Genomic DNA, 15,915 nt, shown 5'->3' with positions numbered 1-15,915 from the left:
ACAAACAAGACAAATTGTCATTTAAATAAAAGATACAACATTCTGTAAAATTTATTTATTTATTTCCATTTTCATTTTATCATAAACAGCGAAAATAACTTAAATGTATTATATGCAGTACTAAGGCCTCTCGCAGAGTGGTGCCCTCTGGAGGTTAGGACAGAATTTATTAGGAACTGCAGTTGAAGTTTTCCAGCGTTCTCCCAAAATGAAAAACATTAAGTCTACTACAATTAAAAAAAAAAGATTATACATTGAGAAAAAATTGTCAATGATAATGCTTCTGAGCTTTTATTATTTCACATATATATATTTTATCTTAAAATGCAGTATATTTTATTTTTTAATGATTACATTTTAAGACGACTATTTGAAGTCAGATTCCTGCTTTGCAACATCAATTTTTAAAAAGCTGTGGGTCTTATGTGAAGGAATGTAAATGAATGCAAGTCCCCACTGGTATATTTGAATATATAACTTGTTATTTAAAGAAAATAACTTGTAGTGCAAATAAGTGATTTCTGAAATAACATCCAGGAGTCCATTCCACTTCATACCTTTATTCTGGCATCACTGCCGGATTTTTCTGTTTTCCATTGTGCCTCCTGCTTCCTCAGTTTCTCCAGGTCATTTAGCAGGTCAGTACAGCATGTATTTAATCCCTTATTTTCCTCCTCCAGCTTTTTTATAACCAGTCTGTTTTGCTCTTCCTTCTTCTGTGCACACTCCTCAGTGTCCTGTAGAACAGTACCACAAGGGCCGATAAACAAAAAAAGTGAGAACTAATCAGCAAATATAAACTGTGCAGTTTTACCCTCACAGCAGCTTCTTCTATATTTGATGGCCAAGGTCACCTGTGTACTTTTATTGGCCTCTTTCATGCAGGTGGAAGGGTCATATTTTTTAGCTGGATGACAGCTTTGATGAGTACACATTTGCAAAGAGCCCATTAATTGATCAAGCTGCCTTTGATGCTGTCCCCAGCTATTTTTGAGACCCACACAGACATATCCTCCCAGACCTCGGCTTTATCAATTAATAATGCCAGTCCCATCAGAATCTAATTACAAGAAGCCACATCTTCACACTCCTACTTTCTTTGCTCCATTTCCATCATTAACTATTTATCTGAAAGTTATAAAGCTTGGATTCTTGGCTTTAAAGCATCTTCCTCAGAGTTGGTATGTGAGAAAACGGTAAGGTATAGCAAGGCCTAAGGCAATTTTTTCTCCAAGCTTGTCACTTTCCGTGCCACAAAGGCTGACACTGCTTAAAGAACTACTTCAAAGCTACAGTCCTATGAAACTATGTACAAGTCAATATACCTTAAGTTCTTGGCTTTTATCTTTAAATTTCTGGTTCAAGTTACTGAATTCATTCTTCAAACAGATATTTTCCTCATCCGCAGCATTTCTCCCTTGTATTAAGTTGTTTATCTCCTGCTGCTGTCCTATGAGTCTCTATTTAAAGGAAAAAAATCTGTTAATAGACAAAAAGCACTTGTAAAAGAACATACATGTACTGGATTTTAGACCTGTGTGTTTTAGACCTATGAAATGTAACCATCTAATATATGTAGTTGTATAGCATTATTTTCCTTTCAGTAGTATGAATATATGACACAGTAACGTAAACGAGGAACTGAGCATCTTGCTGCTACTTAACAAAAGAGCCCATAAATGCAGAACTGAATGGGAATTATTCAATCAAGCTTGGACAGAGACAGTCATTTGCAGAAGTTGTATTCCTGGTTATGTAATTGTAGTAAGAATTGGATGAAACTTTAATCTCAGGACAAAAATGCCATTGTTTTCATCTAATATACAGGCTAAATAAAATGTGTTCAGAATCATTAGAAGCTATGAACAAGAGGATATACCTTCAGATTATTATACAGTACTACTGATACGTGAGGGCTTTCAACCTCCAAATTGTTAAATCTGGTTCACATGTATGTCAGACATGAAGAATGAAAAAGTGCTGAGGAAATAACATGTAAAACAAAACATTTGAAGTCATACCCAACAACCATTGATTTTAAACTTAGAACTAACAATCAGGGCCAAAAAAAAGTCACCACTGAACTCAAAATAACTCGCAAGAGGAAACAGAGGTATTGCAGGCATCAGTCCTGCATACAAAGCAAGCTGTGCAGGGGCAGACAGGGTTAGCTCCGCATGCTGAACAGCACCAGTGTGTTGGCATCCAGAGCACCCACACCACACAGGGAAACTGTTCACAAAGCGGGAACCACGGGAAGGCTGGGGCAATTCTGGGAGTTTGGTTAGCTCCTTGAAGGCCAGCTTCTCCTCAATATATGCACACTCTTCTCCCTACTATGCATAAAGAATCTATTAGAGAGCACGAAGTAAAACTTCTCTGCTCTTTCTGCTGCATTAACATTTGACAAGTAGCTTAAGAGTCAACAAGCTACCTTTTCAGTATTACCAGAATATAATTACCATCACATTTTTTATCATATAAAAACCATTAATTTTACACATCTAATGATAAGACTAAGGTTGGTAAAAATAATTCTTTATGAATTATTACTTAAACCACTAGTGAGCCAGTGTGACAGCAAGACATATAAAAAATATATTTCAAGATTAATTTCACTGCACATTTATGTAGCAAGCAGAAGTGTTAGTAATATATATTACTTTATTTCTTTGTGGGGACTATATCTTTTTCTCATTGTTTGTTTCATTTTTTACTATTTAAGATACCTCTGTTGTAGCTTTTCTCCAATCTCCAATGTCTGCCTCTCTTACATAGACCTCTTCACTTTTCCCACACATCACATTCTCACCTTCCTTGCAAATATTTGTCTTATTTCTTCTTCTACCACCAACTATATATCTTTCCTGTAGATTGCATTTAGTAAATTTATTTTATTTTTCTGAGTGCACTGTTAACAAATATGACATTTCTTACAAAATAAAGAAAAAAAAATCAAACCAATAAACCACCATGCCATACTAAAAAGTAGAAAATAGGTCCAAACAAAAGCAAACTCTGCAACAGGTTCAGCATATGAGAATGGTAATTTAATCCAGCAAACTTGTATAGTGAATACTGAAAACAAACAATGAGCAGATAACATTTAGTAAATAGTGTAGGAAGGTATGAAGGATATTTTTTTCCACAGTAAAAATTTCACTTTATCAACAACAACAAAAAAACTCTCTGTTGTACCTCATAGTTCAGAGCAGCCACAGTAGCATTAAAAGAATATGCAAAGTAATGTACTTTCTAACAGTGGTCTTTAAAAATGTGAATGCAAGAATAAACCTTAAGAGCAAAGTGAGAGAAAAGACAAAAACCTCATATTCTCTTATCCTGGATTTTTGTCTCAAATGTCATCAATTCTAACCAAACAGACCAAAGGAAGAAAAAAAAACCAAACCAAAACCAAAGCCCAAAACAAACCAACCAACCAACCAAAATAACCCAAAAAAACCCCACCCACCTATTGCATACTTTGGTTGGTTTTTTGTAACCCCCCTACAGAGATTCATTCTACAGCAATGGCACTCTGAAGAGACTATAGTCAAAGTTTGCCCAAGATCATAGTTTCATAATCATTCTTCTATTTCCTCCAAAGAAAAACTAAACCTGAATTTCAGATTCAGAAATTTTTATGAATTTTTTGTTTTTCTCAGAGACATAGCCCAGTGCATAAACCTCCTCAGCCTAGTTTGTTGTCAGGAGACATTAAGGACTGGATAATCAAATGAAGAACCTGCTTCTAAAGGAAGGACTCAACTCTCATTATTTTGAACCTAACAGACACCCAGCTCTGTTTTCACTACTCAAAAAGCAAAATATTTGCTCTTGAGATACATTATTACAGTTACAGGAACAAATTGTTGCTGGAAGAGATGATTTAGTTACATCTGTGAAAAGGTACAAATCCACATTACCACAGAAAGCATCAGTTATTTTGTTCGCCTCCCTCCCACCCTCCAGGTCCTCACAGTATTTGAATAAGCATCTCCTTTGAGCTTTCCTTCCAGCCCATTACTACTTGTTTAACATTTATCAAGACAAAAATCTATATCTGAAGAACACCCTTAGACATTCTACCTATCTGAAAGAGCCTATCGTCTCCAACATAGTTAAAAATTCAAAAGCACACGCTCCCACAAAAATCTCAAAATGCAGCTCCAACTCTTTAAGGCATCTGATTTTTAAGTACACAGGCTACACTGTGTTACTACTAAGTTTCATTAGACACTGTGCTGAAACTGTTATGCATATGCGTATTTGTGAAGTGAAATCAAAGATCTTTGGGTCCTGTTTGGAATGGGATGTTTTCCTGCAATTTGGAGGATGAATAGAGACGTGAAGGTGCAAAAGTGCAACTAGCTATTTCAAATGTTTGTTTCATATTGCTGAGATGAAATTTTAAACTCAAATTTAAGCTACATACTTTGCATATTTTGCAAGATAATCAGACAGATTATCCTGAATCAGGCTCACACAGTAATTACTTATCCCCACAACTGACCCACTTAAGACTTTAAATCAATCAAAAGGCAAATACACCATATCAATCACTAATCAGCAATCTCACCTGAGTAGTCTATAAAGTCATCTACTGCAGCAGTAGTATAACATTATTTAAACAAGTTATTCCTGCATGGAAAAACCCTGATATGTTTCAAAGCATTTTTGTTGGGCACCACTTTGTATGCTCTTTTCTACTAAGTGAATTGAACTTCTACACTCATATCTGCTCAGTTCAAATTATAAAGAAGGAGAAAAAAACCCAACAGAAGTATTACTCAGGAGCCGTGACTGGGTAGGAATAAGGGTCATAAAGAAGAATTTCTGAGATACAGACAATTAAGTAAATTATTGTCTGCCTGTGCAGATCTTTTTGCAGTTTTCTTCCTCTACCTATGAATTACTTTGTATAATAGGAGGAAAAGAATAAAGGCAGATTTCTTACAGTGGAGAATACAAGCAATATTCCTAGAAGACTACCCTACTCGGGTAGGCAAGTGAAACAGCAATAAAAACACATACCTGATTAATGCACGGGCAACCTTCAATATGAAATTATTTTGAGTAGTTTTATCTGGTGAAATCTTGTCATGAGGAATTCCTCTTTTCCCACAGTATCTACTAGTTTGTTTAGACAACAAAAAAGGTTAATGCTACGTAAGAACAATCTCAGCTTAGATTTTTCATTGACTGCAGTTACTCTTGTTTGAATACAACAGCACAAAAACAACATTCAGTGGAGTCTTGACAGCTTGACGCTCAAGAATTATAAGAAACTGATACAACTGAAACAACTAGAGTACAATTCCAAAGGTTTCTCCATAGACAAACTTCCAAATACAAGAAAGAAAATTGTATTCTAGAAGCGAATTTGCCCTAATGAAAACCAAAGGAATCTTTTTGTTTAGCTGAGAAGAATCAAAGGGTATCCCTTGCATACAGCTGGAGCCCAGAATGCTCCAGGCAACAGTACATACAAAGAAAGAAATGCTGTGACCTGGTGGAGCAGGTCTTTTGATGTTTAAGAGGACTGTCATTACAGAATTCATTTTTATCCTTTCCCATGGCATCTCTTTAGCTACAACACAATACTTCCTCTCCCCCATATCATACTGTTTGCTAGCAAAAACTTCTTTTTTTTAGTATCTTCATATCAATGTGCAGACGAAGCAAAATCACATACTAAGTCATACGAAGAAAATGAGCTGTGGAAACTACAGACCAAAACTGAAGGGAGAATATAGTTCTTTTTTGTCTTAGCTCTAAACACCTCACAGTCTTTTCATGGTGACAGGATGATATAATTATCTGTCAACATTTAATATCTATATCTAATATACAAAAAAGTTTTTTATCCAGTGTGGATTTAGATAGTATCCTACTGGATGGAGACAGTAAAAGTGTCAACAAAAACTAACTCTTCACTGGTTGGAGTCTGTTTCCAAAAAAGCACAGGAATTAAAATTAGACTAGCAGGAGTTACAGACCATTTGATGTTGCAGACATCATCACTGAACTTCTATAGCCTTTAGTGAAAGAATTTATAATCTGTTACATGAAAAGCATAAAATAAGGACTATGGAACAACAGCTGTACATAGTATTACTGCATTAAATGCAGTATTCTCATTTTTTTTTTACATTTTGGCAGGGGAAAAAGGGGGGAACCCCAACACTCAAAGTGCTGCAGTTTGAAATTTGATCAGACTGCATCTCTGAAGCAGTATTGTGCACCTGCCTCTGTACAGGTTCATCAACTGTACATAAGAGCATTTCACGTCAAGAAGTTAACTCAAATATCTACTGATAGCTTATCAAAATAACCCTAAAAATTATTCTGGCAGAAATGCAAAGCTGGCACATATATCTGTCATTGCTGCTGCTAACGATACAGAAATGCAGCAACGCACCTTGTTTCTGTCACTGGCTGCTGAAGCACCCTCCTGAAAAAACCTCAAATCTCTGCACCTCTACATTAAAAGTGTCCATCTACGACTGCAATGAAGGTACATGCATTCAATTTGTATCCTAAAGAGATCAGGATAACAAATAAATGTCATGTTCTGTGCTTTCTTCACTACATCATTTATTAGAAGTTTTCATTGTAGAGTAGTAGACTTCTAATATATCACATAAGAAAACCCACAGCACACAAACAAAATAACTAGAACTGATTAAAAGTATTTTCCCCTCAAGCAGTTATTTTAAATGAAATCCTGACATCTTAAGCAGAAACAGAATTTATTAATGAAATTTTTTATTACAAATTAAATATGAAAATAAATACTGTAAAAAACTACTTTTCTTCAAAATTTCTAATTCAAGATTTACATATTTATTCTCTCCCTTTCATCGCATCTTTTTTCCCCTCACCAAGTAGTTGAGGCTGTCTCACCACACTCCTAATTCTCTCTCCTCCCTGATAGCTTCCTTTTTTTTTCCTAGTAGGAATTGAGCAGTAAGTAGTCACCACTAAAAATGTGCTAAGAGCCTTTTACAGATTTCCTTGATTTAGCTTTCTCAAATTTCTCTTTAGATTTTTTTGACATTGTTAAACCTCATGGTTCTAAACTTAAACACTCATACATGCGTTTAACAAATAATATTCCCAGTTATGTTCTCATATAGTACTCCCAAATAAAAACACAAAAGAAAAAATGAACAAAGAAATCCAATCTCTTTCATCTCATGACTATTCATTAGAATCTTTAATTATTTTCAGATGTAGGATGAACAGAAGTCCTATGCAAATAATTCATGAAAAGGTAACCATATGTTATAGAAGTCATCTGCTGCATTTTGCAGTCTGTATCATGTCCTTTCATAGTTAAAATGACACAGGCTAATTACAATATAAAATACAAGTTATTTTTAAATCAATACTGCTCCAAAAGTAAAGTGCCAACAGTGCCACCTGATTCTACAGTACCTTCCAAAGGACTCCTGTACTCAGTTAACTACTCAACTTACAGCTTGACTGCTAAGGACAAGAGCAAAACCAGGAAAAAATAGCGACTGACATACAATGGATTAAAATGTAACTTGTGCAACAGTATTATGTTTAAGTACTGCATTACTAATTCCTACTTTTCATATCTGCCCCTACACTATAACAGTCTCAAATAACTTTTTAAAACCCCACAAAATAAACTACAAAGAGAGGGGAATTGAAGTGGGGGAGTTCACTTGATTTTCATATCACCAGAAGTTTATTTCTTCTTTCATATCCTGCCCCATGCTTTCCTGAGATTAGACAATTTAAAAAACTGTTTCTGAGAAAAAGAAGTATGAAGTTGCATGCAGGCATCTGCAAATCCACTCCCAAAATTGAGAAATTTTGAACACCTATTTCTATCAATAGTGACATGAAATAAAACACTAACAAATATGTATACAAAGAAAACCACTTAAAACATTATCCATTCAAATGTGTGCACTACTATTCATGTGCTAGAGAAAACGAGCAAGTCTTGTGCAAGGGGGGGGGAAGAAAATTAAGATTCTTTAAAGCTGTTTTTTAAAAGGATCAAGTAAAATGGTTCTACAGAGAAGCAGACCAGAAATATGAACATCTGACTTGACTCTGCAGGTAGAGAGTATGTACTTACCTCTGTAATACTAGTCAGTCTTGCTCCTGACTTCTCACTTGACCCATAGATTAAGGAAGGGTCAAACATTGTTGTAATCTATTACAGACACCATGTTCCCTATTGCCCTCTTTGGACTTGTCTGATGTGATTAATTTGGTGACTTCAGCAAAATTTGCTATCTTAATTTAATCACTTGACAGAATTTCTTACTATTTGAACATGTGATAGAAATAAACTGTGACTTTATATGGTGTATCAGTCAGTTTTGCAAACCTCACACCTCACTTTCACTAGTTGCAAAGGAACCATCTCTGGGCAACAATCTGCTAAGTAGGTCACAGCCCTGACAAAACATTTTTGTGATATGCACCATTTCATTTCACTCAAGCTGCTCCTTGCAACTACGCTCTGGCACATTCCTTCTCTCATCCACTAAAAACAAAGCTCTACTATTTTTTAATTTCTTATCCTACAACTCTTTGTATCCTTACATCCCTTCTGCTGCACAGGTGTAGTACAAGTACTGCCAGCAGCTCTATTTTTGCACTGCAAGGGAGCCAAATACCATTTCTGGCACATGTGCCATCTCTGAAACGGGGAACCCCTAATTTGGGAATGAGACAACACTGCCAGAAAAGCAAAGCTGTAGCTTCATAATAAACCTAACACCCCTCCCAATATAGCATGGATTGCAGTAATGCATCTGCTAGATTTACAGATGAGCGTTTTCCTCTAACAGGAATACGACAGGTCTCACAACTACAGTGAACACTGACAATATACACGGACAGTCTTGCCACAGTTCTAACGTCACCTTAACCATCAGCTGCTCTAAAATAAACCCCCTTTACTGTTTTGTCCAGTGACTCTGCATCAGGACAGACTGTATTTTCTAAAATGTGTAGCACAGGACTGTCTGTGAAACCATGGAAAGCAGTAGCCCAGCCCTCTAGTCAGGCAGCAAAAAATCCAAAGTGTCTTCTTACCACTAATTTCTCTCCGAAATCCAAATCAAAACCAATAATCTGCTAAAATGAGCTTTTCTCTTAATCAAAGAGAGCAATCTTGGTGGAACTGGGTAATATTTTCTGTGCGCTTTCCCCATCAGCAAGGCCTACACAAAGACCTCAGAGCGAGTTAGCCTCTGTCTCTGGAAGCCTGCATGACTATGTCAGATCTGCAGGAAACACCACCTATTAGCATCTACTCCTGACACAGCAATATTTCATTACACTCACATACATCAATGCTGCCAGATCAGGTGTAGTAAATAAAGAACAGCTGTTGCTATGATCAACTTTTCTGACAAGCTCCTTCCTAAGTGTGGTCAGCAGATTCGTAAGGGCAGAGCCTAACCTCAAAGGACACTGCATGCTTCTTTCAGCTACCTGGTCCTTAAGGAACAACAGTTCTTGAACTTGAAGAAATCTGCCTGTATTCAAGTAAGAAGCCATGATATATGAAATGATTCCTCATCATCCTTAAAAGGAGCATAAAATCCAGCTTCACCCTCTTTAAACTATACTGACCTTACAATTAAATAAAGAACCTCTGTCACTGTAGCAACGACATAATATACTGAACACAGGTAAGAAAGAAGTTAGTTTCTTCTACAGTAAAAACACTTTCCAACAGCTTTAGAAACCATTTTTATCTTGAGGAAAAAGAAAAGGCAATTCTATTGTAACCCTAACTGGCTACACAATAACTATTCTTACCTGGATTAAGCATGAAATTTCCCAAATTGGACCCCACTTCAACCAAAGATGAATGAGATCTATCTTTATGATCTCCTCCTCTCCAGGCTTTAATGTTGAACTCCGCTAACATAAGAATTGAGCATTTCAAACAAGTGGAATGAGTAGAGGACAAGAACCACTGTATTTCTTCACAGTCCAGCTATTATTTCTGGCTATTTTTGTAGAAGCGCCACAGAGAACACGAAGGCTGCCTAGCAAAGATCCTGAAGTTTTAGTCAACTTCAGGCTTGGCTAGCCAGGCAGATTAATGAAAAGATGAAACACAGATTTACAGTTCAGCTATACGAACATCCAGTTTAGATGCTTGTTTGCAGATTAAGTAGGAAAACTCTTCACTCAAAATGGAGTAAGCTACCTCAAAAAAATACATTTTCAACTTGCAGAGAAAGCATTCCTATTGGGAATTCACACAAAAGTACTAATGAGCTGTAAAGGTACACTGTAATTTACAGCTTATTAATTTCTTCAGACAAACAAGCCCACAGGTATTAGCCATAGTCATCACACCACCTACCTCAGGTAGTCTTCTATCAATAAACCAGGATCAGCAACTTTCAACAATTTGAATAATAAATACATTTTCCTCCCCATCTTTCTCACTCAGACCAGCTACTTAACAAGATTTCTTCCCCTTAATTTTATGAGAACACTAACTAGAAGACGGCAAGCAGGAAGGCACAAAGACATATGATAATTCCCTAATGCAGTTCAAAGGGGCTACATAAAACAGGCAGGTTTCACCACTGAAGGCTGATCCCTTCTCCAAGATACAACTTCTGTAAAATGATCTTTTTAAAGAAAAAAAAAAGGTTTGTCATCTGATACTCTTTGCTTGCAATATCTATAAATCTCATTCACTGGAGAAACTTTTTATGCAATTAGTTTATAAACTTCGCATAATCTCATCACTACTGACACATTCATCCAAACTCCCTATTACTGAAATTATCCTCATGTCCCTCATTACACGTGAATAATCAAGGTTATATGCTACTGGAAATAAAGTGTTTAGATGGCAATAATGTGTGTATACATTTGTCTTAATTTAATAACAGAGTTTTATTACAAAGAAAAATACAATCAGGTGAAGGTACAAAAGTTAAGAAAAATTTATTAGTGTTAATTAATGCTTGAAGGTAGAATTATGCTTCTTTCAATTGGACCCATTAAAGGGGCTTTAATATAGATTTGCACAGCAAGCTGAAGATTTTCAAGTGTAGATAATGAGGCAAGCTAGTACTATTTTAACCCCTCTGGAGTATAATCAGCTGATAAGGTTTTGAAACGTTACAAGGTCTAGGACAAAAAGATTAGCTTTAGTTCCTCCAGATCAGAAGTGAAACCTAATTAATTAACAATGTTATAGAAGACAGAAAAGGCTTACTGCTACTTTTACATGTCTTTAATATCATCATCTAAGGAAAATAGGTAAAGATATTTTAATTTATCTACTGTATGGATGGCAGAAGATTGAGTTTCCTGTTCCCACATTGTCCACTAAAATGTTTAATTTTTTTAAAATTAACACATTCTTCAAAAAACCTCACCATATTTTAAAAGAAGGGGGGGGGGGGGGGAAGCACCAGTAATCTATTTGAGATATACACATGTACTGTAAATTAAATACATCAGGTAGGAAATATTTCCAACGAAAAGGGAGGATGAAAAATAGTATGTGTAGCAGTAAGCTTTCAGAAGAATAAAATTATAGGATAGCAAGTTATCCACTTAAAAGGAGGCAGTTAGAAACTCTTTTCTGTGAAACACACTGAGAAATTATGTATCTTTGGCAAGGATACCGGATTATTGTACTTAAACCACAGTGTAAAACAAAAATGACAGTAATAAGATCAGTATAACAATCCAGCCACCAATCTCGAAGGAGTAAGATTTTTACCACACAGCATTTAGAATAAATATGTATATGCCAGATGAGGCACAGCTGTGACTATCAAGACCAAAAGTTACACAGCAACCAAATACAAAGACAACAATTTAAAGAAAGAAGGTACAAGAGGAAAAATAAAATGGAAAATTCAAAACCGTTTTTTTACTGTTTATGTGCAATAATAGATGAAAAAACCTTGTCTATGCTTTAATAAATACTAATTTGAACGGCACATTTTGAAATGCTCCACATTAGTTTATACTTGGTGTTTTAACACAATATGCACCTATGCAATAAAATAATGGCAAGAAAAAAATTAATTTATCTAAAACCAAAGCTTACAAAATCATGAAGCTTTCCAAAAAAACAACAGACTGAAGTCATAATAAACTACATAGAATTGCAATGCATGCACTCTTTTCCAAAGATATCAGACAGAAGTTTTGCAAAACTGTGATTCACACTGATTTTTACCCTTAAGGCCACGAGTCCCATTCTCGTGAATATTCAAGAACTTTTTTCCTGATTGGGTTATACAAAGGTGATCAAAGACTTCACAGTCATAGAAAAATTATTAATTTTTTTATTATTCTTACTTTATTTTAGTTGATTTTCAGTAATAACTATTAAAATAGAAACCCTTCAAATGGTTGAAACATATAATTGCAAATAAAACTAATTTAGCTCTCAGTATTATATACCTATATGTATCTAAGGTGTAGAAAATCTGCTTTCTTATTTACAGTTATTTTAAAAGGACTCAAGCATGTCAGACAAAGTCTAAGCAGAATACAAGAGAAAAAAGATTATCTCATGCTCTGCTTTTAGGGTTTTGTTGTTTCTGGCTGCATTATCAGCTTACATACACGTCCAATTATGAAATACATCATTTATTTGCCTTTTTTCCCTTTGTCAGCATGGAGTCATACAATCAGCTGTTTGATGGGCTCAGAAATTTCTAGTAAATAAATACCCTATGACAAATTGCATTGTTGCAACCAGTATCTCAGTATGATGCATGAAGTGGAGGGAAAAACAACAGAAGTGGACTGGATAATCTCACCATTCTAAACGTACCAGACTGCTACACTGCAATAAGTAGGCTCGAAGTCTTTCTGTCTGTGCTTTGCAGAAAAGAACGTTCATTGTCATTGCTGTTAAAACTCACAGATTTTGCATGTGAATTACACAGATAATATCTTTTATTGCTTAGATGAACAAAGAAAAACAAATCCAGAACACACCATACTACGCTGCTCACTATACTAGCTCCAGTCTTGATTACCAAACCACCAAAACCACTCCAAAACCTCAGAAAGAACCCCATCTTGTTTCAGGCCTGTGGCATCCCAGCCAATGGCTGAGGAAGTGATGAGAATGACACCACCTTCATATGTGGCTTTTATATACAGCACTGGCCATTGGCACCACATGGTGCCCTTCACAACCCCTTGTCAAGTCAAAGATACTCCAAGGGAAGCTGTCCGAAAGGGCATTTACAACATGATTAAAGTTGTAAGGATCATCAAAAGAGCAGCTTCTGTCCCCCTCATCTGTTAATTCCTCCTATACTGTTGCCAAGTCCTCCTTTCCTGGCTGCCACCTTTCCTTGATTCCAGTTGTATTTTCAGCTTCTCTCCACTTCAAGATGGTAACTGCATCACACTATTAATTCCAGATTTTTGATCAATTTCAATTTCAGCTTCTGATACTGAACTGAAAGCACAGAAAACAATTTCAAGGAGATTCACACTACACTTTCAGAAAATGCCACAGCATGAAGCCTTTCTAAAAAAAGCACATTGCTACACCGTAATTCTTAAGATCTTCTTACACCAGTGTTTCTCTTTCAGCTTAAGGCAGGGTAGAAATGCAGGAATAAGTACACATTGCTGGTTTATAAAAATGATGTGCATGCATGTCTGCACTAGACACATTACAAACTACACCTGCGGCCACGATGAGGATACGACAACACACAGAAACTCCTCACTGCTGAAATTAAAAAAAAAACAAAAACACTTGAAGGGAGGTTGTAGAGAGGTGAGGGCTGATGTTTTCTCCCTAGTGACAAGTGACAGGACAAGAGGAAATGGCCTTAAGTTACGCCAGGGGAGGTTCAGATGGGCTGTTAGGAAAAAGTTCTTCACAAAAGGGAGTTGTTAGACATTGAAACAGGCTGCTCAGGGAAGTGGTGGTGTCTCTGTTCCCAGAGGTACTTGAAAGACGTTAGATGTGGTGCTGAGGGACATGGCTTAGTAGTGGTTCTGTCAGGTTAGTGAGATGGCAGGACTTGATCTGAGAGGTCCCTGGTAACCAAGACAATTCTATGATTCTACCATTTCAGCAGTGTTTCTCATCAGGTAGCAGGTGTATCACATTTATTCTGAAGTAGGTAAGCTCTGGAAACATGAGTTTACACTACTGGTTACATAATCTACCTCAATTCAAGCAAGACCCAGTAAAGGCTATTAGAAATGCAAGGAAAATCACTAATTATCTACATGATGAATCTGAGTGAACCCTCAGCAAGTTTGCCAGTGACACAAAATTGGGACGAGTGGTTGGTATTCCAGTGGTTGGTATACCAGAGGTCCTACCATTCAACAGCTGAACAGGCCTCAGAAATGGGCTGAAAGAAGCCTCATGCAATTCAAAAATGGGAAATTAAAAGTCCTGCACCCAGGGAGGAACAACCCCATGCATGCTTGTATGCTGTGGTCCATTGCACCAAGACATGCTGGTGGTTGTCCATCTGGAAAGCAGCTTTGTAGAAAAGGACAGGTGGGTCCTGGCAGACAACAGGTTGACCATGAGCCAGCAAAGGACCATTGCAACAAAGATGGCAAATGATTTCCTGGGATGCATTGAGCAAAGTCCTTCCAGTAGGTTGAGGGAGGTGATCCTTGCTCTCTCCTCAGCACTGGTGAGGCCACACCTGGAGTACTATGTCCATTTCTGGGTCCCACAGTACAAAAGAGATACAGAGCTACTCTAAGGAGTCTAGTGAAGCATCATGAAGACGGGTTTAGGTACTGGACTGTCTCTCCTGTAAGAACAGGCTGAGAGACTGGGGACTTTTCAGCTAAATAAAGACAAGACTTGGGAAGAAACTACTCAATATATATAGATATATATTTCCTGAAGGGAAAATACAAAAAAGATGGATCCAGGCTCTTTTCAGTGTTCTCCAGTCCCAGTGATGGGACCAGAGGCAATGGGTACAAAGTGAAACACAGGAGGTTCATCCTGAACATTAGTAAACACTTTTTTACTGCGAGAGTGACTGAGCACTGGCACAGTTGCCCATGGAGGTTGTGGAGTCCCCATCCTTAGCTATCTGGACACGGTCCTGGGCAATTGACTTTAGGTGACCCTGCTTCAGCATGGGTGGTGAACCAGATGACCTCCAACCTCAATGATTCTGTGATGCTATGACAAATTATGTAATGGTCAGCCTTCTACCTGCATCAACTCCACAATTTAGACGTCTGAAATCATACCCTTGACCTCTGTCTGTGTTTTTGCTGTCAGCTTTATTATCTGTGAAGTATTTCTAATTCTTCTTCTCTCTCTCCATATTGGTCTGATTATGACTTTGTTCTTATTAACCTTCCTAATAATATGGAAAAGTACATTCTCCTCAGTCTTTAGCAGATAGTGATTTGAGATTTACAGATGTGGTGGTTTAGGCCTGGCTGGAGACCAGGCGCACGCCAAAATCACTGTCACTCCCCTTTTCATTTGGACAGGGGAGAAAAAATATATTGAGAGGCTTAGAAGTCGAGATAAGGGCAGGGAGAGATCATTCTGCAATTAGCATCATGGGCAAAACAGACTCTACACAGAATAAAGGACAGAAAACTCTCTCATTTATTACACTACACATACACAGAGTGACACCAGAGTCGGATAATGAGATGCGTGACCAGATCTTAAAGCACCTTCCCCCCACCCCTCCCTTCTTAGCAGACTTCACTTCAGTCATGATTTTGCTCCCTTCTTCCCCCTCACTGTGGCACAGCGAGGGGCAGGGACTGGAGGAATGGGGGTTTCAGTCAGTTCCTCACAAGTTGGTTTCCTTCTTGGCTGGGAGGGCACATTCATTCCACACCCTCCCCCTGCTGCACGGTGGGGTCCCACCCACAGAAGACAGTCCTCCACGA

The 15,915-nt window shown here is 37.2% G+C and overlaps 1 protein-coding gene across 1 annotated transcript in view; it reads right to left on the bottom strand.

Annotated features, from left to right (window-relative positions):
* Nucleotides 1-15,915, bottom strand: part of CNTLN (centlein) — a gene marked incomplete at its 5' end in the record, with an annotated part of 194,879 nt that overhangs the window by 145,147 nt on the left and 33,817 nt on the right. Inside the window, 2 exons of the mRNA XM_084278162.1 lie at nucleotides 558-737; nucleotides 1,326-1,460. Coding sequence (XP_084134288.1) covers nucleotides 558-737; nucleotides 1,326-1,460 — 315 coding nt within the window. The remainder of the gene's footprint in view (nucleotides 1-557; nucleotides 738-1,325; nucleotides 1,461-15,915) is intronic.

The sequence above is a fragment of the Gallinula chloropus genome (genome assembly GCF_964237585.1).
Source record: "Gallinula chloropus genome assembly, chromosome: Z".
NCBI classification, from domain to species: Eukaryota; Metazoa; Chordata; class Aves; order Gruiformes; family Rallidae; genus Gallinula; species Gallinula chloropus.
This window is presented reverse-complemented; position numbering and strand designations above follow the sequence as displayed.